This window comes from Sturnus vulgaris, chromosome 1 (genome assembly GCF_052056855.1).
Source record: "Sturnus vulgaris isolate bStuVul1 chromosome 1, bStuVul1.hap1, whole genome shotgun sequence".
Lineage (NCBI taxonomy): Eukaryota > Metazoa > Chordata > Aves > Passeriformes > Sturnidae > Sturnus > Sturnus vulgaris.
Genome location: NC_142243.1, coordinates 122,906,784 through 122,931,046, shown reverse-complemented (window position 1 = coordinate 122,931,046; position 24,263 = coordinate 122,906,784). Strand labels below are relative to the sequence as shown.

The window sequence follows — 24,263 nt, the reverse complement described above, 5'->3', positions numbered from 1 at the left end:
GCACCTTCTCCATTTTTCCATGCTATTATGTTTTATTAAACCAAGTAAAGCTAATAATTTACAGAGATGTTACTATTAACAGTTATGCTAGTGCCTAAAAGTTGAATAAAAAGGTTAAAATTTGGTATTTGAGCTGCACTAGAAAGAAAAAAAACGGTTCTGTTGTTATTGCTACATTTTTGGTTAACATCTGCAAATTCACTGGAGTATTGGTTTAAGGCATTTACAAGAATGATGGCCCTTTTGCAGAAATATGCAGCTGATTGTGTCTACAACTGGACACAGCAAACAAGAAAGAATATAAACTACCCAATGTCTAAAAAAGGGATAAGAAAGAGAATGGCTCGAAAATAATTGATGCAACTACTCAATTAAGGCATTCATGCTTCAAAATAGCCAAATTTTCAGCCACATTTTTGTCACTGCCATAGACACACTGAAGAGTTATTCAAAGTATACCACATTCTCCTGTTTTTTCCTTAAAAGACAAATATAATCAAGCTTAGGACATGCAGGTCATACCTTTTTATAACTAGAGATTCTTCTGTAGATATGCTCAATTTTCTCACTGCAAATGACACTGAATTTACTTTGAAGTTCAGTGGGGATCACGTCATTTAAGGAATTAAGGCTGTTGCAATTCTGCACAAAATGTTCATCACTTTTTGCCAGTGCTTCAAGAATCTAAGATAATAAAAACAAGAGTATGTTATAAAATTAGGTTGACTAAAATTTTGAGTTAGTAATCATCTCTTATAACTAAAGCTGAAAAGCTTGATAACATTACAGAAAATGGTGCACAACAACAATGAATGAAGTTTGGGACACAAAGAGGTTTTCTTAAATCTACTCCCTGCTAAGTTACACCCATAAGTATTTTTGCTTGGCTTCTCATGACATTGTCTGATAATGGATTTACTACTAATTTCCTACTAATGTAACCACTATAGCTCCTCTGAAATACATTATCTGCTGTATTTACTTGATCAGCACATATCAGCAAAGCTGCTGAATTCATTCATTCATACTAACACATTAAAAAAGCATAAAAGAAAACGGAGTGCTATCCTCTTGTATATTCTACATTAAAAGGCCAGGAAATAGGGCACAGAATAAGCTGTACTGGCCAGTGAAGACTGAAGTCTTGCTATAATGGTGAGAGAAAAATAAATAAAAGGCATGTTGAAAAAATGAGGGTAGTATATAGCCTTTATACATATTTCAATGCATCTTTGAATTTCTTTCAATTTTTATTTGATATTTCATAAATAAGGGAAAGGGGCAGGAGGAATAGAAGACTTTGAAGAGCTTTTAACATTTTTTTAGATTTAAAGGCTCAATTTATAATGACAACATAACTCATTTTACATCCTGCGCACACAATCATCCTCCAAAACAGCAGAGAGATAAAGGTGACCATTTATAAGGTATCAGATGAAAGATATATAATCATAGGAGTAAAAAAAGACACAAGTTTCTCCATTAGTATTAAATACAATGAGCATTAATGTATAAAAAAGGCTTCATACCTTTGCAGTCAAACTGAAAAATCCCTTTGGTTCAATCATTTTTTCCAAGACATGACACTTTATTCCAGCTGTGCTGTCATACTCATAAACCACTCCATACTCCAGATGAACATTGTCAACAGTCAGACTCACATGATCTTTCTTTCCATCAATTATTGCCATAGTGTTAAATTTGTCAATTACCTCTAGAGCAAATAAAGTAACAAATCAGTTGACAAGCCCTGGCTATTAAATGAACTATAAAGGACATAGGCAAACATTCTAGAAAGAAGTATGTTCTGATCATTCTATTGGAAAACATTCATTAAAAAATCTGGCTGAACAATATAAAAATCAAAACACAGTAGATTTATAGATGTTAAAATACTGGACTGTAAAACAGGCAATAGTCTTTCTTTACAAGCAGTTATTAAAGGAGGCTAATTCCATGTCATTTATAATCCAGCAACATTAAGAAAGACTCAAAAAAGGGAAAACTTGGAATTTCTAAATAAAGTAAAAGAAAATCACTATGAAAATTGTGAACATTCAGAAATGAAACCACAATAACTTCTTTATGAAGAGAACATAAATACAGTTCACGTGTTAACTGTCTCTTTAATTACAAGTGGCATATGAGTTCAGTTTTATCTAAACGTCAATTGCCTGAAAATAATCTGAAGGATTGTCGTTTTTTATTGCCTATGCAGTAATGACTAATATATCTAGTTTGTCATAAATGATTACTAGTGGTGAAAATAAATCGGGTAATGCCTAGGTTTATATTTCTTACAAATGAAAATAAACAGATTTTCCCCAAAGTGTTCACAGAAGTATTTTCTCTAAATGGGAAAGACAGTACTTTTCAAAGAATAGCATGTTAAATTTATATGTTTAGAATACATAAGAAAGCAAATCCTTATGCAAAACACATCTTATGATCTGCTCAAAATTTCCTCTCTGCAAACAAACCCACTGCCTACATTTTCCTTGTATTATAATAGCACTTTCAGCAACAACAAGATCAAACAAGCATCACATACCTTCCACTTTACAGTCAAAGGCATCGCCTCCATCATCTCCAGAGGGTTTGGTGTTTGTTTTCTGAAGATCTTCCTGTGCACTTTCAATGCTATTGTAAACCCACTGTATAGAATCTTGCTGGAAAAAAACCAACAAAAAATAGACAGCTAGAAAAAGCTTTGCAAGTGCAACTGATGGCAACTATTTCATTATTTTTAAGACCTAAGTTAAAAAAAAAACCAGAGAATTTTGGCATTGCATAAAACCATCCAAAGAATTCTGGCAAGTTATTTTTTATTTCAGCATATATTGTCATGAGACAGTATGAAGTCTGTGACAGTATGACATCCATAATTTTCATGTCTCTGCCAAAAATAATTTAAGGCATTTCAAATCAAATTGCAGATTAAAAAATATTTTTCTCCAATAAATCATGGTGGGGGGGGGAAAGAACCAGTTTTTGCTTTGCTCAATCTGCTGTGCATCCACAAACCTGGTGGCAAATGTTACAGAATATCAACCAAAGACAGAGAATGTCCAGTTAACCTATCACCCATGGGTCACTGGCACAAAGAACCTATACTAGAGCCCTCCTTACTTGTATTTCCCTTTACTATAAATATTTTACTGGTGTAGTAATATTTTTTTTAATTTTTTCCCATGGATTACCATCCCCCTGTGCTCCTCCAAATAAAAGACCCACAGGTTCCAGAAGTCCACCATCTTCCATGGCTGAGTGACACACAAGCAGAGGAATGGTGGCTTACATGGGTCATACAACCTTTGAAGAAGCCACGTGTATGTCTTACATCTCCTACCCAGTGTGTCACTCAGCCACATGTCCATCACACCGTTGTGGAAGGTCCTATCAAGCACGGCATCCCCAGATTACTCTTTGCCCCTTATGCTTCAAAACAAGCTTGACAGTTAGTTAATCACTCATTCTCCAACAGCTACAGCAGAATAAATGACATGGTTATGACAAATCTGAATTCAAAAAGAAGTTCATGGAAGAATTCAAAGTCAAGCAAGGACAACAAAAATTTAGGCTGAATGTTAAAGTCTTCATGCAAAGTGCCATCCGGTTATCCTTTGCTAAAATACAACATTCAGCTTCTATCTTTATCCCATTGGTATGTTCTCTCTTGCTTTCCTAGATTCATCTATGCCTTGCTTTTCACTCAACAGCATGAAATATTTTAATAAGAAAGCTTAACTTTCAGAGCTCTGCATTAATTGTTTGAAAACAGCTGTGCAGAAGCTGATCAACAGGAAGGCTTCTGAAATCCACACTTCTCAGGTTCACCTCAAGGCTTGATGCTTAGTTATGGATTCTAAAAGACTTGCTTGGCAGCACTAAGCCAACCTCTAAAAGGAAATACTAACTACTTAAACTGGAAGTCTCTTTTTCAAAAGTTAACAACCAACCTAATGCAATATGACTTGGAGCAATGTTTTTTCAAAATCATTACAGGAGAACAAACTGCACATCAAGGTATCACATCATGGTTAGTATCACTGCAAACAAATCGTAATTCCAAGAAGTAAAATCTGGTCTCAATTTTCTTTATTCAGACAAGACAGAAGATAAACACTGTCCAACAGAAATTACATAGTTATCAACTGAAAGAAGCTAAAATGAAGCTTCATCCTCTAGGTGATTAGGAAGACTTTTTACCCTGAGAAGTAAAAGATATAAGAAACAGAAAAATATTCCCTTTCAATTATGCAATTGGGAACCACAGGAGAGATTGCAATATTCTTTGTAATTAAATTATAGGCTGTAGGCACTGCACTTATAAAATAGGAGAAATCCATAGTCATTTTCCAAATAAAAATTTTAAAACCCCACCAAATTTCCGAATAGGAAATTAAATTTTAGCTGTCTTTGCACCAGTGGGAACACTACCATTTACATCAGTCTAGACAATTCTCCCATAGTTTTTGATAACACTGTATCCTAAATTAACTGAGTCTGAGGAACTTCAGTTATCTGTGATTTGCTGAATTATGATCAGCTATTTTTTAAAAGTGAAATAAATACTATGTATATGAAAAAGACTCAAGTTATTATACAAGTGATTAAGAAACCCAAAGTAATTTTTTAATGTCAAGTCATTCACACCAGCCAACAGTCTTTGGATGTCATTAATATTCATAGGAAGTCTACAGTTATACACAGAGAGAACAAAACTGCTATAATGAATTTAATTTATCTTTTATTCTAGCCAGTTTTGCTACTGACGAACAGAACAGTTTCTCTTTACTAGAGTGCATCTTCCTTTAAAGCATAGATGAGCTTGATCTTGATATGCCATGTAACGATTTCAATTCTGCATTATCATTTAAACACAAACATCCCAAGAACATTTTCATAAAGATTGTTTTTATATGATCCAGTTCTAACTATATAATTCTTATAACTATGCAGTAGGTGTGGGAGAAGGATTCAATTCTTGATTTTAATTGGATTTTTCTCCTCAGTAAACATGTACTTGAAGAGTTTGTGAAGTTCATTAATAATATCTGTTCACAGTTTATGAAAAATTTGCAGAGAATTAGAAAATTACATTATACAATCCAGCTTAGTTTGTTTTTTTCTTAAATTTGTATTTTAGAAGTCTGAGATTTTGTCCTTAACTAACATGACAAAGATAACAAAATTTGCATGCATTTAAAAAAAGGATATTTTGAGTCCTTGAAAATATGCTTATTCTCAAAACTGGAATGCAATGGGAATGGGAACTCTTTTATGGATGGAATATATGCAGTCTGCTCTCTGTGTACTGAAGTGTAACGAAATTCTGGAAGAAGATCAGTTTTATGCAGTTCATTCTACTGCTGCTGAGCAAGCAGCAAGCTGTGTGATTCCCTCTCCATCAAGATGAGAATATACCTCAAAATTCTTTCTGCATAGGACTGCAGAAACGCTTGAAATAGCCCTTTAAAAACACCATATAAAAATTATCTATGATATTTATTTCAGTGCAGAAACTAAGCAGATTTTGAACACTACCATTGAGCAATCTTCAGCTTTCATATTTCCATTGGCTTCCCTTCAGTTTTATTCGCCATTTCTTTCCTCTCACCCCACTCAAACACAACAGATATGTGCACAGAGATAAACACCACAATGTTTACTTTGACCAAAAAGAGAAACCTAGAAGAAAATGTGCAAGGGCACCAAATGAGACATACCTGCATTGGCCGCCTGTACTTCCTGCAGGCTGTGACATGAGCAATAACACTGGCATGAGTCTCTTTGCTGACATTAATTCCATTCACTTTGATTATGCACTGGCCAGGGTGGAGACCTGCCGCAGCTGCCACTGTTCCTATTAATAAAAACCCACATAGTTAGCAGAGTTCTTTTCCTAAACATCTCCCTTCAAGCTTACAGTCCAAAAATCCTTTTTTTAAAAAATTCAGAACCTGGTCTGACTGATCCTTGCATACTTCCCCGACCACAGAGTAGTTCTGTAGACCAGTTGGATGCCAAGAAAATGGATTTTGCTAGCAGATGTTTCCATAAAAGAGACCAGACAGTTTTCTAAAGGCTGCTTTATAAAACAACAAACATTGACTAGCAATGTGTAAAAAATGTCCTCAAAGAAAAGGACTTTAAAATTATAAAATGGCTCTAGCTTGAAAGTCTAATTACAACTAATTACTATTACTGATTACAACTTTACCTACTTTTATATTACCCAAGCTTATGAGCTTCTTGTTTAAATCAAGTGTTTCAATTTTACATACAAAACAGAAGATTTCTGGCAATACATAAAGAGTTATAAGAGCATACAAGCATATCATGTTAATCATGAAGTGAAATATCTAAATTCCAAAGACATTTCCAAAGATATTGTTCTTATTCTCATCTTCCCTACCAACACAATTATAGCAGAGGACCTTACAGTTTTAAATCAAAATCTCAAAGACAATTAGGTAGAATATCTCAAATTAAATTATCAGAGGGTGGCACAAAGAGACACACATGACACAACACCAAACCAAAATATTCTCTTTAAGCAACATAAAATATTTGGTTGAGTGACTTATTTTCACAATGAAATAACCATGTTGGGAAAATCTAGAGACTGAATAGGCACTACAAAAATAGCAGCTGTCTCCAGGTCTTTGCAGTGTGGTTCAAACTCACTCCTGAAAGGCAGCCTGCTGGGGTATGACCTTAGTTCCAGCTACGTGAACATTCACCTCCTAATGTCTCTTGATACTGCCACAGAGGTGCCAAGAAGTAAAAATCTACTGCCTAGAGACTGCCAGACTGGGGTGCAGAAGCTAGGGACTATGAAAGAAAAGGCTAGACTGAATTTGCAGAGCTGACAAATAGAAAGCTTGTCACGACTTCATGACTTGTCAGTTGAGCATATTTGACAAGGAAATAACTTAGAGAATATACATGACCTTCCCTCCTTTTAGGAATTATCACTATTAGATTAAAGTTGTGTTTAAAATCTAATAAAAAAGAAAGTAATTGGAAATTACACTATTACCAGCTATCACAATCTCCCCTCTCCCCAAAAAGACTTAAAAATAAACTTATAAATACATCTTATTAAACATCTCTCTCAAAAAAAACCCCAACAAACATCTCTTCAGAAAACCCCAAGGTCCCAATTCTGCATAGTATTTAAGCACATGCTTAAAACCTTCCAGATTTAGCAAACCACACAAGCAAGCACTTGCATATTGTTGAGGCTAATTGGAATAAAGTATGTGTTTAATGAATAATGATAGGCAGTTGAATTGAGATCCAGGTGCAGAAATAATTATCACATCAACTACTAAGTCTGTAGTTTATTAGTCTTTCTTCTGAAAATCTAATTTCTGGCACCACAGCCTAGAAAAAAAGTCAAACTGTTCAAATCTGGCTGTTTTGCAGATCAGTTCACTTTTAACTCCTCAGTTACAAAGGCGGGAGAGGGGAAAGAGACACAACTGTCCCACACTGCCTGAAAATAGAGTTAGTTTGCTCTACCATAAACAACAGGAAACAACAAGAAATAATGCTTCAACTTCTTTTAGCACAAGTGCACTGCTCAAAAACATTGAGTTAGGATAGCAAGCATCTGAAAATCACATCCCAAAAGAGTATTTACATGAAACATCTGCAATTACTAAGACAAAGCCATTAACACTCTTGATTCGTAAAAAGCACATTTTTTTGTAAAATGTTTTCAAAACATTGCAGAACCACACAGACACCCAGGAAATTAATACACAGATTCCCAGCAGCCATTCATTGGACAAAATGAATATTGCATCCTTCAGCTACTCCTTAATCTATAAAAAATGCACATCTTTAACTTAACTTTCCTACATTGGTATAACTACATTAAAAAAAAAAAAAGAGTTGGAAGATGTATCCAAAGCTTACAGAGTTTAAGTACACAAAACAATTACATTTGAGTTTGTTTCTTTGGGAAAAATAATAATCCAAGATGGATTACTGGACCTAATTTTGATTTATCTCAATCCAGTCATTTGGATATTAAATGTATATTTACCAGTACCACTGGCAGCTCTTATGGCTTACCTCTCCCAACAGCATGGACAACAGATGGGCCAAAACCCCGGATTTGGAATCCAAGTCCATCTGCAGAGTCAGGAATCTTCACTGTCCTGATACAAGCAAAGATTTAACATGAATGTAGCAAAAAGTAGCATTTTGTTATTCAGCAGCATATAGGTTACAAGGGTATAAAACCCCACGCTCCTATTCAAATCAGTTTTCAGATTTTGCAGCATTCATATTCCAGATACCACGCACCACCAACATCAGAAACAAGAGCAAGCTGAGACAATACAAACAATCTATTTCACAGGGAAATTCAATATGCTGATTATAATCAAAATACCAACATAGCTTTAAAATTTCTCCCGAAAGGACAGATATTTGGGTAAGTTGCCATAGCACAGCAACACTGAAAGCCCTAGGAAGGCAGGCAGTCTCTCCCAGCTGAGGGGACAGAGCCTGGGGACAAGAGATCACAGCAAGTCTGATCAGACAAGCTGCAGAAGACTGCAGAGCTAAGATCCATATTACAATTTAACAGAATCACAGAATGTGCTGAGTTGGCAGGGACCCAAAAGGATCATCCAAGTCCAACTAGTGGCCTTGCACAGACACCCCAAGAGTCACAGCAAGTACCTGACAGCATTGTCCAAACACTTCTTGAACTCTGTCAGCTTTGCTGCTGTGGTCACTTCCCTGGGGAGCCTGTTCCAGTGCCCAACCGCCCTCTGGGTGAAAAACATTTTTATAAAATCCAACCTATCCCTCCCCTGACAGAATTACAGGCCTTGGGTCCTGTCACTGGTCATCACAGAGATCAGCGTCTGCTCCTTATTTTCTGCTCCTGAGGAAGTTGCAGACTGCAGTGAGGTACCCTGCCACAAAAGGAAATTTTGTTTGATAAGCAAGGCTTTCCTCTCATGAAGCCATGCTGGCTGTGACCAATGACTGCACTGTCTCTCAGGTGTTTTTCAATACCTCCCAGAATAATCTTCTCCATAACTTTACCAGGCACAGAAGTGAGACTGACAGGCCTGTAGTTTCTCAGGTCCTCTTTCTTGCCCTTCTTGAAAATTGGGACAAAATTTGCCAGCTTTCAGTCAGCTGGGAGCTCTTCACATTGCCAAGACAGCTCAAAAATTATCAAGAGAGGCTTCACAATTCCACAAGCTAGCCCTTAGAGTATTCTTGGATAAACCCCATCAGGCTCCATAGATTTTTGGGAATCCAGCCGAAGCAGCAGATCTCACACAGTTTGAGGGTTGGCTGGGAGTTGATCATTCTTGCAGTCATGGTCCTCCAGCTCAGGGCACTGAGACCCCTTTGGTCCATCACTCATGTCAAAGATGGAGGTGAAGAATAAATTAAACACCTCTGCATTGTCCCTGTCCCCATTTGTGAGGTGACCATCCTCATCCTGTAACAGGTCAATCTTATTTTTACATTGCCCATTGCCATTAATATACTTGAAAAAACTCATTGTCCCCCACATTTCTGGCCAGCTTCAACTCCAGTTAACCTTTGGCCACATGACTTTTCTCCCAGCAGTAGTGAGCAGCATCTCTGTATTCTTCCCATGTCACTTGACCTTCTTCCATTGGGCATACACTTTCCTTTTTAGCTTTATTTCCAGAGAATATTCCTGTTCAACCAAGCTGGCCTTCTGCCTGACCTGCTTAACTTCCAACATTTGGGAAGTACCTGCTCCAGTGCCCTTAGGAGGTGATGTTTAAAACAATGAAAATTGACAAGCACCGATGGACCCCAACAACTGCAAAGGCTTTTTCACTCTGAAATAATGAATCCCATCAGGTGTCAGCAGACAAGGTGTTGAGTTGATAGCCCCATGGTCAACAACCCCAAAATTTTTCTGCTTGACACCAAACTTGGAGCCATGCATTGACTTGATCAATCTGCCTAAACCTATAGATATCATTCCTTGTTACTGGAAGAATCAATGAAATGAACTATTATGTTCCTGATCCCTCTACCAATCGTCCCAGGGCACTGAAGTCTATTTTGATTGGCCTTGAACTTCCCCTGTTTTATTTCATCACTGCCAGTTTGAAAAATCAATAGCAGAGAGTAATGAGAGAGCCTTACTGGACAGGATTGTTTTCCAGTAATGTCCCTTATCTGAGCCCCTAGGACAGCAGACCTCCCTGTGAGTTGGGTCAGGTCTGCATATCAGACCCTCCATTCCTCTTAGGAGGGTCTCCTGTCACAACTATCCTTCTTTTCCTGATAACAGAGGAGGTCTTGATGCAGGTTGCAGGTGGTGTTGTTTCAGGAGGCCCCACCCTTTCAGACAGCTCTTCCCCCACCTCATCAGTTGTTTGGCCTTCTAGATTCAGAGCCTCATACCTGTTAGAAAAGGCACCAGTCCTACTTGCCAAATTCAGAGAAAGAGGAACCTTCTTGTTGTACATGCAGGATGTGCCTCCAGCCTTCATCTTTAACAGGCCCTTGGCTAACAGTCCTTTGACTAATAACCCTGCAGGGTTCTGAGTCCATCTGTTTCTTCACCACAATGGAGGTTCAAGACTCCTGGGAATCTGAGACTGTAAGCTTTGCTGAAAATAACCAGCCTGTCTCTTGCTCATTCACTGAAGCACTGCATAGCCAGTTGACTTCTTCCTGTAGCTCCACCTGCAGCACAGCTCCTCAAACACAGCACACTTTCTGCAAAAAAATTCTTTGTAGTCCCCAGCCTCGCAAAGAGGCATCAGGCACTCTCAGTAAACTGTGCCTCTCCTTGCTGAGTTTTCTTGAAATAATGTTTTGTTGCAGTTTTTCTGAGCAGGTATGGAAAGTACCGAGTTTTGTGAAGTGAGAATTATCCACTGCTGTTTCTATGACTTGTAAGCAAGCACATTGTGCTGTGCTCCTGCTTGGTCTAAGAACCAGAGTAATAAACCTACCGACAAACCTAACCAACAAAAACACAGTTCTGAGAATCAAAATTCAAATCTACCCCTTAAAATTAAGCACTGAGCTGGCCCAAAGTAAGCTGGCATACCCTCGTGATATTGGCTCAGGGGATACATAAAGCAACACAGCTGCATTAGCCCTTATCAGAGCTAGTTAGATCATGCATAACAGTGCACTGATTTAACTTTGCAGCCTCTTTCCATCCAGAGCCAGCTCTGTTATTATTTCAGAGATCTTTGCCCCAAGCTCCATTTCCCATTGCAAAAGTAAACAAATTCAAATTGATGCTGGAAAGTGATTTTAAAATACATTTGAACTGTAGTAAACTTGATTTACAGGCAGTTTTGAATAATACAATTGCATAATTTCTTGTACTTCTTTTTTTTTGTAGTATACCTAATGTTAGGCATTTGGAGATGATTATCATCAGAGGTAAGATCTGAACTTCACTGAAGTTGATATTTTTTAAAAAATATAACAATATATAGAGATTCATAAATTTTCATTTGAAACATTTTGTAAGTGTAACATCATTTAATATACTCATATTAACTATTGATACCATCCATATGATTGCATTCTGAAACTGCTTTGAGAACATGCTAATGAACTATGAAGGACCATCACTGGCAGTTTAGGCTAAGAATTCAGGAGAGAACTGTCTTCGGTGAATTCAGTTGAGCTAGCAGCAGCACAACTGAGGGAAAAAGCAGGGAACACTGAGAAACAAATTTGACTCCTTGAGCTCTGCATTCACTACATCATCTCTCTAAACCTTGAAATTCACTCATAAGCTGAGTCACAAATTAAACCAAGATTTGCATCAAAGAAAGGCCAAGGTATGCCTTTTATGCCTTCTATAATCTTGTAGTCTGGGGAATTTTTTAATTGTTATTTTTGTTTGTTTGGGGGTGGGAGCAGGTCTTGGAATATCAGTCCAGATAAGCATCTTTATGCCTTTTTATTTATTTCTTTGCTCTTTTTTCAGTTCTGGGTGCCATTTTACTTCTCAAGACACCTTTGCATATTAAGAGGAGAAAGAGATCTTCAATCTACCACTTAACCAGAGCCCTTTCTCACTGAGGCACTCTGTATGCTGTATGGTAACAGAGGATGGCACCTCTTTATTCTGCAAATTTTGAATAAAAAATTATTCCTGACAAGTTTTTCTTAGTCTCTTCCTTCTTTGTTATGTATAACCTAGCAAAAACTGCATTAACTTTACTAATATACTGATGTTCACCTATTAGGCTTCACTTGGTATTTCTTTTACATAACAAAACTCGTGTTTAGGAATGGTCAAAACTGCACAGAAATGCATGTGTTACATAAAGATGAGGAGCTGTTTATTTCCTCCTGCTGTTTACACAACCAACACACAAGCTGAAGGGGCCCATGAGGCCACAGAGTCTGATGATGCCAAACCAGCAGCAAATCCCCAGACACAGGAATTTGTTTAATACACATAATGAGAGATAAGTGGTCAAAACTGTTCATATAATCAAAGAGGCTTCATTTAAGCTTGCAGTACCTGCATGTATTTAAAGCTGCAGAGCTGAAGATCCGAAGTACTCATGTGATTCTTTTGCTGACTCACAAATAGCATAAAACAAAAGGCAAATCAAATTGCTTGACTTTGCAAAGTCAGATCAGATACAGAATTAAAAAGCCCTTTACAGTAGTGCTCTCTGAAGTTCCACTGGTCTTAAAATTCACTTCAGCTGTTGTTTGTAAAATTTCCCAAAGGAATGACAACTTACTCTCGAGGTTTAGTGCTCACAAGAACCCGCAGGGGCTTTCTGCTGTTTAAACAGGCTTTCAAGAAGCAATCCACTTCACTGAAGGGTCGCAGAAAAACCAGGTCACCGTTAATGGCAAAGATTTTCTTCCCAACTTCCAAGCCTGCCATCTAGAAAATAACAACAGTTGTATATATGTTTGCTTTTTATAAGCACTAACTTTATGTTTTCCTCTGCTGGCATGTAACCCCAATAGAAAAAATGACATTCACGTTTTCTTTACATTCTTTATGACTCCTTCACATAACACACACAAGGGACTTACACCACAAAATGCTTCTAAAACTGGTTAAATTCATGTGACGGGTAAACACTCATTTTGAAGAGAGCTAAATATAGTGTCAATCAAAATTTTGTGACTGTATTAAAATATCAGTTAATTTTTAGTAATTACAACAGCTTTGATTGAGCCATTTATTTTATGACAGTATTTAATTTTTCATCCACCATTTTCCAAAGGAACTAAAGATTCTTTTCATAAAGAAAGACCCAATTAATATTTTAGTAAGTGAATATTTGGTAAGTTCCAAAATAAAAGAGTTTTTAAACTTTGGCCTAACGAGAAAAGCACCATAACAGTTGAACTACAGCAGTACCAAGAGTTTTTCAGGCTATGGGAAAAGCCCTAGTGCCATCTGAGATTATGGAAGAACCTGACTGCAAGAAATCACCCTATTTAGCTCTGTGGCTGAATTATATTATTAATTTGCTGTGTCTATGTATAATTTAAACTTGTACTCCACCGTGAGATTTAGAAAGTCTTGAAATCTAAGTTCAAGTTTTTCTCTCATGAAAGAGCATCATACTTTATCTTTACATGTATAGAGACTCCCATGCTGTGCAGTAGAATATTAATTAACCCAAAGACAATCTAAAGCAATGCTACCAAACAGGAAGAGTGTAATTTATTCATTCGGATTCTCAAATTCCAGACTTTATCTAAAGCTTGATACACCCTTTACTATGAAATATATCAACTGCAACTCACAGACTAGCTCTATACCCATTTCATATTCTTCCAATAATGTTAATTTCAATTATGATTAATTTCATCACTGGAATATTATAAAATGCATAAAAATAAAATGACAACTTTTATATTATCACTCAATATGACAATTCAGCTGAGCAGAAAATAAGTGTTAGATAATGGTCAAAACAATATTTTAAACAACACAAAAAACAAGGAAGAAAATAAATAAACCAACCAAAAACAACAACAAAACAAAACAAGAAAAAGGAAGAAAGGGGAAAAGTTTCATAGGCATAGCTTTCTTGGTAAGTGTTCACTGTCACCTTCTACTACTATAGACTTCCCTAAATGATGTCCAAAACATGCATCTGTGATCAAGTAAATATAACAGGGAAGATTATTTACAATATTCAATACCTCAGCATTTGATCCTTTCTCCACCACTTTAATAATTGGCACCTTATTTTTATCTTCTAAACCAAAACCATAGGTTCCTTCATTAGATTTAATCTGTAAAATATTTTTTAAAAATATTGTTCAGAAAAGCATTAATAAAAACTGAAGTATGTCTTCATTAAACAACAATAAACTGTCCTAATATATTTTCACTATGACTAATTTTTTTACTCCAAGTGTGTAATTACGGTGTTTCACTCACCAGTAATGACTTGGCTATGACATTTTCCACTACTTTTAGATCATGTTTCATGAGTCTGTGCTTCATATTTGATCCTTCCATTTCTTCATCCGCATAAAAACGGAACAGCAGTGGTTCATCTTTAAATTCACTTTTCTCTAACACTGTATGACAGAAACACACAAGTATAAATCTTTATTTTCTTTTGAACTTTTTAATATCATGTCTTTCAAAAACCATAAAATACTGAACAAGCATTCACATATTGATTGCTAATAAACCAATTTTGTGTGTGAACCTAGGGAAATCTTTTAACATACACAATTGTTATTTGGCTATATTACAGAGAGATAGGTATTACTAAGCTCATTTTTTCAACTACAACATCTGCATTCTACCAAGGTGAGAAAGTGAAAATATCAAGCACAAGGGTTTTTTCCTAAAAGGGATTTTAAAACATGATTTTGAGAAGTTCTGCTGGGTAGCTGCTGAAGATGCTCACCACCAAGTTCAAGCACTCTCCAGATGGTTCAGAATTAGAACCAAATTTTCTAGGGATGTGGAAGCAAGCAGAACAGCCAATGGATGTATTTTGTGTGTTCAAAAGTCAAAGGGAAAAGAATGAACAATACTGGAGAGAATGTTCTCAATGCCTTGTCTAAACAAGCTGATAAAAGAAATTTCTTCCTCTTTTCATTTCAGTAAATGACCTAGTACTTCAATCCTTTCACTGAAATCTTCCCTCTGAAGTTATTAAATGGGTCTTTGTCCACCTTAATCTTGGTGCTGCACATATCTCTGGTCTCCTCTCCCTTCTTTGTTCTTTGCTATCCTTATGATTTTCTCGTTTTTCTCCAATCCACTTTCTCCCCTTGTCACCACTTCACTTTTTTGAAGTCATGCTCCTCCATACTTTATTAATTCCCCCCAAAATCTCACATTTCTTTCCTACGTTATTTTTTATTGTCTCATCAGTGCCGGCACTCATTACTTTCTTAAAGCATTTCTTGCAAAGTGACTAATAAACCTGCCCCCACTAAATCCTTTGGCAGACTAATTCCTCAGCACGTGCTATAAAATTGGATATAATTTTCAGAGTATACAATAGCTATTTTTTTTCCTTGAAGATTGTGGCGTCAATCTATTTAGTGATACAATAGAAGAACTTTCCATCTGTTCTGTAATACCTTTATCAGCCCCTGCATTTCCTTCCAACTGTGCAGATTAAACAGAAAGTAAGCATAGCTTGTACAGAACGTATTTACTTACCATGGTGCATAAACCCATTATCACAAAGAGCTACACCAAATATCATAGCTTCCTCCCTCGTCCGACAATCCCCCTGTTAAAACACAGTACGTTTTTAAAATCTATTTTTATATATCAGCAAAATGGAAATTGTGCACAATGGTGTAATCTCACAGGGCTGGCAATTACTGTATATCACATTTACCACCAACATCTTTATGTATACATTTATAGCATATAGATATAAACCAGTGTATGCATGTTTATCATAGAATCAAAGAATAGTTTGGGTTGGAAGGGAAGTTTATAGGCTATAACGCCCTATATCTACAAATAAATAGGAAAAGACTTAAGTAAGACTTCACTCTCCTTTAAAATTGAACATAATAGAATATAACAAGCATTGAAGTTTTAAACTTTTATTTTACGGAATTAGTGCACGTTGACAGAGTTAACAGGATACCATGTTGTTTTTTCTTGTTCATTTAAAATGAAACAGAACTGATGGCAGCAAATTGGTACTGACTTTTTCTCATCTAGTTAGTAATTTAGAGTTTCTCATTTCATTTCATTTTAAGCCATGGACAGTGTTATATGCTGAATCGCAAAGCTAAGTGTCATCAAAACATTTCAATTCAATTTCAGATAAGGAAGATAAGCACAGTAGGGATGAAAAGCACAGCTGATGACAGCTGATTTCTATTATTTTACTAGTTTAAGAGGATTACACTTATACACATAGTTTTAATAACCCCTACAGAAAGTGTTTGTGTGTTGTTCTTGATATATCACTACCTGTCAAATCAGAATTTAAATGCAAAAAATAGATAAATCCAAAGGTGTCTACTTGCCTGGGCAATCAACCAATCTATGAATTTGTTAGCCATAACCACAGATTTGTAAGTTCTCAAGTGATAGTCTTTATCCCTGTTCAAAATAACACAAAACAATTTTTAAAAATCAAGTAAAGGCTCAGAAGAAAGAGAAAAATACTTGTAGTTTATAAACAAGTTAATGCAAGCATGAATTGAGCACTTAATTAAGGGTTGAGAATTTTTCTCTGGAGGAAAAAAGTAGAAAATTAAGTCTTTCTTGCAGACAGAAAGGAGAAGGCTGATCACATCTTATTTGGATGATATTTGCACTAGAGTATAAAGGCAGGTGTGTTGTTACAGCTGGGACTCTTCAAATGAGGTAATGGTGTGTTAGTAAAGGAGTGCACTAATATCTACAGTAAGCATATAAGGATATCCATCAAGACCTAGGAGGCTCTAGAAGTCCATTAAAAAAGTTATATTGAACAGAGTTGGCAGCCATTTAGTGGTTCAGTTATGCTTTTTGTCTTGATGGCATTTCCATCTTATCTGATTACTCTCAAAAGACCAATCTTGAAAACATGGGTCAGGTTCCTACATTCAAACACAGCATCTTCAGATCATGTACTTCTTCCCAATGACTCCCTCAGGGCTTCCCAATTGGACTCACCTAATTACTGGGGTAAAGAGACTGTGGAGGCGACAGTACAGTCGTACACCCTGGTAAAGGGAAAGAGGTGGTGAGTTAACCACACCTTCACATCACAGACAAGAGGCAGGGACACAGTAAGGAAGCCTGTATGCTGTCAATGGATTTCATTTACATAGTAAAAAGATCTGTTGAAATTTTTATGTATTTTCATGTGCCAAAACGACATTTCCTGATAACAATATTAATGAATAAATTATGAGAACAAAAACATCTCCAATCTTAGGTTACTAAGCTTACTGAGACACATGCAAAACAGATTAGCTTAAAGGTAGCATTAAAATTCTAAAGGTTTCAAATACTTAGAATGAAAAGAATACAAAAAATAAATCAATGCTTCCATGCATAAAGGTTGTCCCAAACAGTGGTTGCTATTCTACACACAACTGAGTAATTAAAGTAAAAAGCACTGCATTTCATTATATGCATCAATACTTTGCTTACAAATTAGAATTATAACTAATCAATTTTAAAAATGCAAAAAGATTCAAAGATTAGAAATGTTTTCTGTTAAAAACCAATAAATTATACATCTGGAGTAGTTTAAGAAACTACTATCAGAAAATTGTATTTTAAAAAAGAAAAACACATTAGTATTACTTAGGAAACTATCAAAAAGCAATTATGTTTGCAGTATGCAAGTAAAATGACTAAAAGCTGTGTCAAATTAGTTTCCATCCTACTTTACTCTGCCTTGCAGTTCAGTATTGTAGATTCCTCTAAATGCACTTTACATTAACAAGTGGAGCAAAAATTAAATTATACTGCAGTGTAATACTTAAATGCAGACATTTCTACTGACTGCAAATCATGACAAATTTGAATATGAATTAGTTTAAAGGCAACTTAGATCAATCTTTTCACTGTTGTCAGTAGCATAGATGGGTAGTATAACCTATTATGTTTAAACATCTATGTGACTATAGATTTACTGCCTTGTTAGGGAGCTAATAAAGGACACTCAGATTTTAGAGAAATTTGAAAGCAGTTTCCTACATGTATCTTCATATCTATTAGAAGGACTGAAAAAATACAATAGGCTGAACTTCAGCTTCAGGATCACCCAGAAACACGGGCAGTGTATCCCACATATGAAACCACTGAATAACAACTATAACTGCATAATAGAAAACTGTCATTTTGTATTTAAAATGTGTAAAAAACTAACCAAAATATTACAAAAGGAAAACTTAATTTGAGAGTGGCAACTGTAAGGGGATGTTGTTTATCCCAGCAAATCTTACACTACTTTTCAAGCAGAATCTGTTTCTGATGTGTTCTTCCTAATAGTAGCACCTATTTTATTCTGTACCTTGGAGATCACATCCTGCATCTCATTTCTGGGATAGTATGTCCCATCATCATAACGGAATCTGTACAGCATGTGTTCAGGCTTGAATTGGTGCTTATCTGTAACTAAATTTAAAAAATAAAAAGGCTTTGTTAGATGATTTTCTGCAGAAACCAAGGAGAGAGAAGACAGTCATCATCATTTCTTCTAATAAGAGCCCTAAACACAGCAATAGGTAGATTTCAAACAGGGAGGCCAGGAAGCCAAATTTGATCATCTGCCCTAAGCTTCTCTATGCCACTGGTGACAATATTCCTTAGAACATTTAAGTAGTACAGAAGAAGACAAACAATTTCAAGTCACAGGGCAAAAAATAATTTGACCAGTCTTGCAGTGGGAACAAAGGAGAGGGGAATGTCTTCCTCTATATATAGCCACCTTAACCTCATAATTGCAAGAGACTGGCAATTATTATGAAGATGTTGACAATCTATTTCCCCAAAGACATGGGAAAAAGGATGCTAACAGGTGGACTTCCAATGTTTAACGAGATTCAAGCAACAAACCTCACAACTTCAAGCATTTTGTCAAAACAAGTCCTATCATAGGATACAAGTGTTCTCCTGGAAACTGTACTGCTGCAAATCTTTCTGAAAAATAGCTGATCCATTTGATGGTTGAGGACAGGATTAGCATTATCACCACCCTAAGATAACTACTTTATTAATTACAGCTTTGCTTGCAGTTGTAAGCTTTAATTTTTAAAGTCAATTTACATGTCATCAACTGATAAAGGAGGGTGCTGTAACGTCTTCATTTTTCAGAGTAACACACTTGACAGAGTTCGGTAATTCTGTGCATGCCTTCCTATAACAAGTAATCAAGCCATCCTACAGAATTCTGTTCCAAAAATTTAGTTAGGCATCATAAATTTTGTATAGTGAGGTGCCTTCCATCTGTGTTGTTTTTCATGCCCCTCCAAGCTCCTCACTATTTCCACACATCATCTGATACACAGACATAAACATTGAGCTTCATACATTAAAACCAGTGTCATGTGCAAAAGTAAAATAGCATCTCTACTGCATTTGATATATCTACTAATAATAAAGCCCAGGACACTATTCCAATTACTTTGAACTCGTCGTTATTCAAAATAATTCGTAAGCTCTTACGTATCATTGCCTCTAAATACATGAGATACAGACTGCAAAATTTTCACATATAATGCATAAAGTAAGCATCTAAGTGAATTTTAATGGACTGTGACCATTTAACTAAGAAAAAAGATGACTTCTAGCTCTATAATTAGAAAATATTCGTACTGTTGAAGAAAAAGATTCCAATAGATTAACATATAAAAAGAGTTCCTTATGGCCAGCAAGTTGCAAAAATAAAAGAAAACCATCAAGACAGTTTTGCCTAAAGCCAAATTATTCCTCAATCTTACAGGGAAGCTCTGGGAGGGAACCAGGATGATAAAGGTGCTTTCTTGCATGCCTATGACAAACAGACCAGGCTATGCCCTCTGAGGAACACAAGTACCATTCTGTCTCTGCAGTCCCAACTAACCACAGTGCATCAGGAACTAAGGGAGTAGCTCCACAGAGCTGGGTTTCAAACACTTAAGCTCACAAAAAGCTGCATTACCACTAAAATAAGAAAAGCTAAAGTGGTTTGTGTGTCATTTTCAACATGGTACCTACATTTATGCTGTGATAGGTATTTACATGGCATACACTACAAAAAGGGAACTGATTGAGCTTTCAGCTGGTCTTTCTTTGAATTTTTTTGCCAAGGTAATTTTAAATTGGATCACTACATCAGACCAAGAAACTGCACAGCCACATAATACCTATTCATTTTAAAACTATCTGATATTCAGTTTATTTTTATAACTACAAAGCTCCTTAATCCATTGAGACAAGGCTTCCATCTCTAATCAGATGCAGTGAGTGGACAAAGTACCTCACTCCATTGACTGGTATCAGTAATGTCAGATATCAGAGAATTCCACCGGGTAGATTTAAAATAGCAGCATACAAAGAGATTTTTCCCCTTAAAAAGCAGAGGGGAAAAAAAGAAAAAAAAATAACTTTTCTACTTGCCAGAGTTCACACATCAGGAAGTACAACAATGTGCATCACAACATGGTTCTGTCATTGCTAGAATGAACTCCAGCACAGTGACAATAATGGCCAGCCTACTGAATATGCAAACTCTCAACAAAGGCCTCTACAATATTTGCAATGTAAATAACAGCCAAACGTTCTTCCTCCCTTGCTCTCTCTGTGAAAACAGATGGTTCATTCAACTTTATTTTAGGAATGTTATTTTCAGTGAACCACAGCTGGATTCACTATTCAAAATAGCATGTCTGGCTCACATTTCTATGGTCTACTATAATTACCCTTTTATCTCATGAAGTTAGACAATATTCATTTAACTTTGCATTGAGAAAATCTATGGGTGTATTTAGGATATAAATTACAAGATCAGGAGAAAAATCTATGGCAACTGAATCTTTCCATTGAAAACAATTCAGTGTGTGTAGTAAACATAATAGCATCTGACATTTGAATGATGGTGGAAAAAAAATCATGTAGACTGACATTAAAGAAATGAAGACTACATGGCTACTGATGAATAACTTTAATATTTTTCCTCCTACTCCACATATGTTTGAAACACACACAGCTCAGTGGCACTATGTTTCTCCCACCTTCTTTTCAGTCAAGGAAACTAAAATCATTGCAAAGAACTTAAGTATTAAATTCATTGCTGCCTGGAGTACAGAAGTATTAAAATGTATATTATCAAAGATTTCATCTAAATTCACACCCTGGATCTATGATGCAATGGTAACTAACTTAATAGCTTTGTTTTGAGTGACTGTACCTATCATATGTGATTCTGTAAAATATAGCTTCAAAACCAGAAGTTTCTCCAGTTTACTTATATGGTCCTGTTAGAGATAAGGACATGCTCTGGTAAGAGAAAAATGTTGCCAATACAAATTACTTGCAGAAATCAAACTTTCTAACTGGCTAAAAAAATGAACCCTTTCAGCGATACTTTTCTCTACAATGAACTAAATGCAGAGAGTTGGCTGCAAATTTCAGCATCAAAATATCAATTTTAGTAACTATACAATGTATTCAGAGAAGGCCTTAAAATTTAAAAGATTAACCTGTTGGGTTACAAACTCATCAGCTTCACTTTTAATATCTAACAGATGAGCAGGCACATTTATCAAAATAGCTAGCTGTGACTCACTGTCATGTAAAATTCTTAGTTGAATACCTAGCCCTAAAATGCCTGGCCTTAATAAAGGTTAGAATCCTTACAAGCAGTGTACCGTTCTGTTTCCCCAGAATTTCTTTTTGCTTACAAGAGAACAGCAATGTTTTTCTAGACTCTTTTCCCGATGTTGTGATCTCAACAGCATAGAGGAAATCTGATTAATTCAGTGGAGCCTTTCCCAATAAATCTGCTATGGACAGGGACAACGGCCCCATGAGGCCCCTGAAATGATATAATGCAGATTCAACAAGCTGTCTTGTGTTAACAAGATCATCTTTTTTTTTTCAAACAAAGTAAGTCCATTCTAGTTACAAGAATTATCTTGAAAACAAATAAGTTAAAACTAACTATATTTACCATGGTGAATAATGCCGTTCTCTAGTAAAGCTTGGCCAAGATGAACACCTTCTTCAGATTTGTGTATCTCTCCAATTTCTAACAGCCAGGACACAAATTCACTGAAAAACAGATACAGAAAACAAACATCTCATACCACCAGATCTACTGCATGTGTCTCTCCGTTCCTCGTGTTTCTTATGAGTCTCCTAAATTATTCTTTAGCCCAATGATTTTCAAAATATTGTACCACCTTTAAAAAAAACCTCACTCTTTACAGCTTTTCTATTATTTTGACATAACCATATATAGATTCCTATGAGATGTCTTTTTTGCTCAGAAGTTTTCCATGCTTGAAGTTAACCTGGCACATAGCCAAGATTTTCCATATTTTCTGGGATATCCTCAACTAGCATAGCTGCATTTGATCAGACAGACCAATATCAGGCAATCCCAGGCATTCCTACTGCACCTGCCCAGGGCAGGTATGCCATGATGGCAGAACATAACCACAGCATGACAGAACAGTAGGCTTGTTACTTCCAAGGTGTGTCAAACATATTGACATCCAGAGCATACACACCAAGTATATATTCATGTGCAGAAAATGCCTGGCTTCCACCAAAGCAAAGCTGATGCAGTTCAGAGACATTGGATCTATAGCCACCATGGATTTGCATGTTACAAATCCAAAGAAAGGTGCAATGAGGTAGTGCAACCTTCAAATTCATGGGTTTTAACTGGTGACCCTGGGACCAGGAGAAGCATTCTTCAAAACAGTTCACTCCAAAGATAGAACTGAAAAGAAGCCATTTGGTGGTGCATTCAAATGGCTCCTCAACATGAGTGTGTTCTTCACCTACATCCAACTTCACTGAGGAAAACTGAAAAATTCATCTTAATCCTGATTTCATTTCTCTTCAACTGTGCCACTTCTGACAGTTCATAAGAATCTCCCAAGTTTTATTTCCCCTTTTGAACTCTGTGGTATCATCGCAACAACTTTTTTGTGAAGAACACTCTATTTTATAAAAATTACTTTCACACTTAATTTATGGTCATAAGTTTTCATACATCTCTTATGGCCAAATGAAATAAGTGATTACCTTTCTGTCCCCCAAATGATTTTTTTTTTCCATATACACATTTTTAGGGCATCTATTTCTCTTTCATTCTTCTTAAGCCATAGGCATAATAAGGCATTATAAAGATCCTCCTGATAATTTAAACATGTAGACCTTATTTAGTAGCTGTTCCTGACCTTCAAGCAAGGGGAGGACAGGAACTGTTTTAAGAGACAAGGATTACTTAGGTGGAATAAATAAAATTTTACACTCCAAACTAGTCATTACAGAGACAAAATGCATTCAACAAGTTGAGAATTATTTCTTGAGAGAAACCAATTCACTTGATGCATTTCCATATTTTCATCATGCCCTTTACAGCCTTGTCTCCTTAATAGAACTACTTTGCAAAATGAGTACACATTTATAAATTTCAGGCAGACCATTTTACATTCTGGCTAAATTCTGTGAGGCAAATAGGCCTAGCAGACATTACAAATGAAGTGTGATTTCTGCAGAATCCCAAAGAAGATTTAAAGTGTGAGTTTAGAGGGTAAGAACTCATGCTATCAAACACATATAATACCTTCCAAGAAAGCATTTGGGGAAAGTGGTTAATTTCCTCTTCCTGTCTTTGATGAGATTCCCTTGTTTGCACATCATTTTGTACAATCTTTCTCCTTGCTCAGAGATCATCACCCAAGTGTCCTGTTCCATGCCCAATTTTAAACCTGCCGAAAATGCATTAACATTTTATGAAGTGATATTGCAATTATATTTCACTATCTTCCCTGAAATGGAGAAGCAATACTGATATTTTACATAGGGAAAAAGTTAAAGAACCGTTTTTCGTTATTTTCTCATGATCAAGTTAAACCATGAACATCTGATCTTCAAAAAGCATAACCAAAATATATTTTTCTCACAGGGAAGTTAAATTGTTACTCTACCGACATCACCATTTATTTTGTAATAATAACAGCTTCAGTATATGAATATTTGCAAGAGTGTACTCATGTTTTCACAAATTTAAAATAAAGTGCCTTGGTTTTGCTCTTACCATGTGATAATAAAAAGGTCTTCAATTAAA

The 24,263-nt window shown here is 36.0% G+C and overlaps 1 protein-coding gene across 1 annotated transcript in view; it reads right to left on the bottom strand.

The window, feature by feature from the left end:
- The window catches only part of PREX2 (phosphatidylinositol-3,4,5-trisphosphate dependent Rac exchange factor 2), a 169,533-nt gene that overhangs the window by 75,591 nt on the left and 69,679 nt on the right, over positions 1 to 24,263 (bottom strand). The window contains exons 10-23 of the mRNA XM_014873008.2: positions 23,760 to 23,904; positions 22,131 to 22,231; positions 18,492 to 18,595; positions 17,141 to 17,190; positions 16,507 to 16,582; positions 15,677 to 15,749; positions 14,429 to 14,571; positions 14,188 to 14,280; positions 12,759 to 12,907; positions 8,089 to 8,174; positions 5,730 to 5,866; positions 2,552 to 2,669; positions 1,530 to 1,714; positions 523 to 684 (exon numbers count right to left, since the gene is read on the bottom strand). Coding sequence (XP_014728494.1) covers positions 523 to 684; positions 1,530 to 1,714; positions 2,552 to 2,669; positions 5,730 to 5,866; positions 8,089 to 8,174; positions 12,759 to 12,907; positions 14,188 to 14,280; positions 14,429 to 14,571; positions 15,677 to 15,749; positions 16,507 to 16,582; positions 17,141 to 17,190; positions 18,492 to 18,595; positions 22,131 to 22,231; positions 23,760 to 23,904 — 1,622 coding nt within the window. The remainder of the gene's footprint in view (positions 1 to 522; positions 685 to 1,529; positions 1,715 to 2,551; positions 2,670 to 5,729; positions 5,867 to 8,088; positions 8,175 to 12,758; positions 12,908 to 14,187; positions 14,281 to 14,428; positions 14,572 to 15,676; positions 15,750 to 16,506; positions 16,583 to 17,140; positions 17,191 to 18,491; positions 18,596 to 22,130; positions 22,232 to 23,759; positions 23,905 to 24,263) is intronic.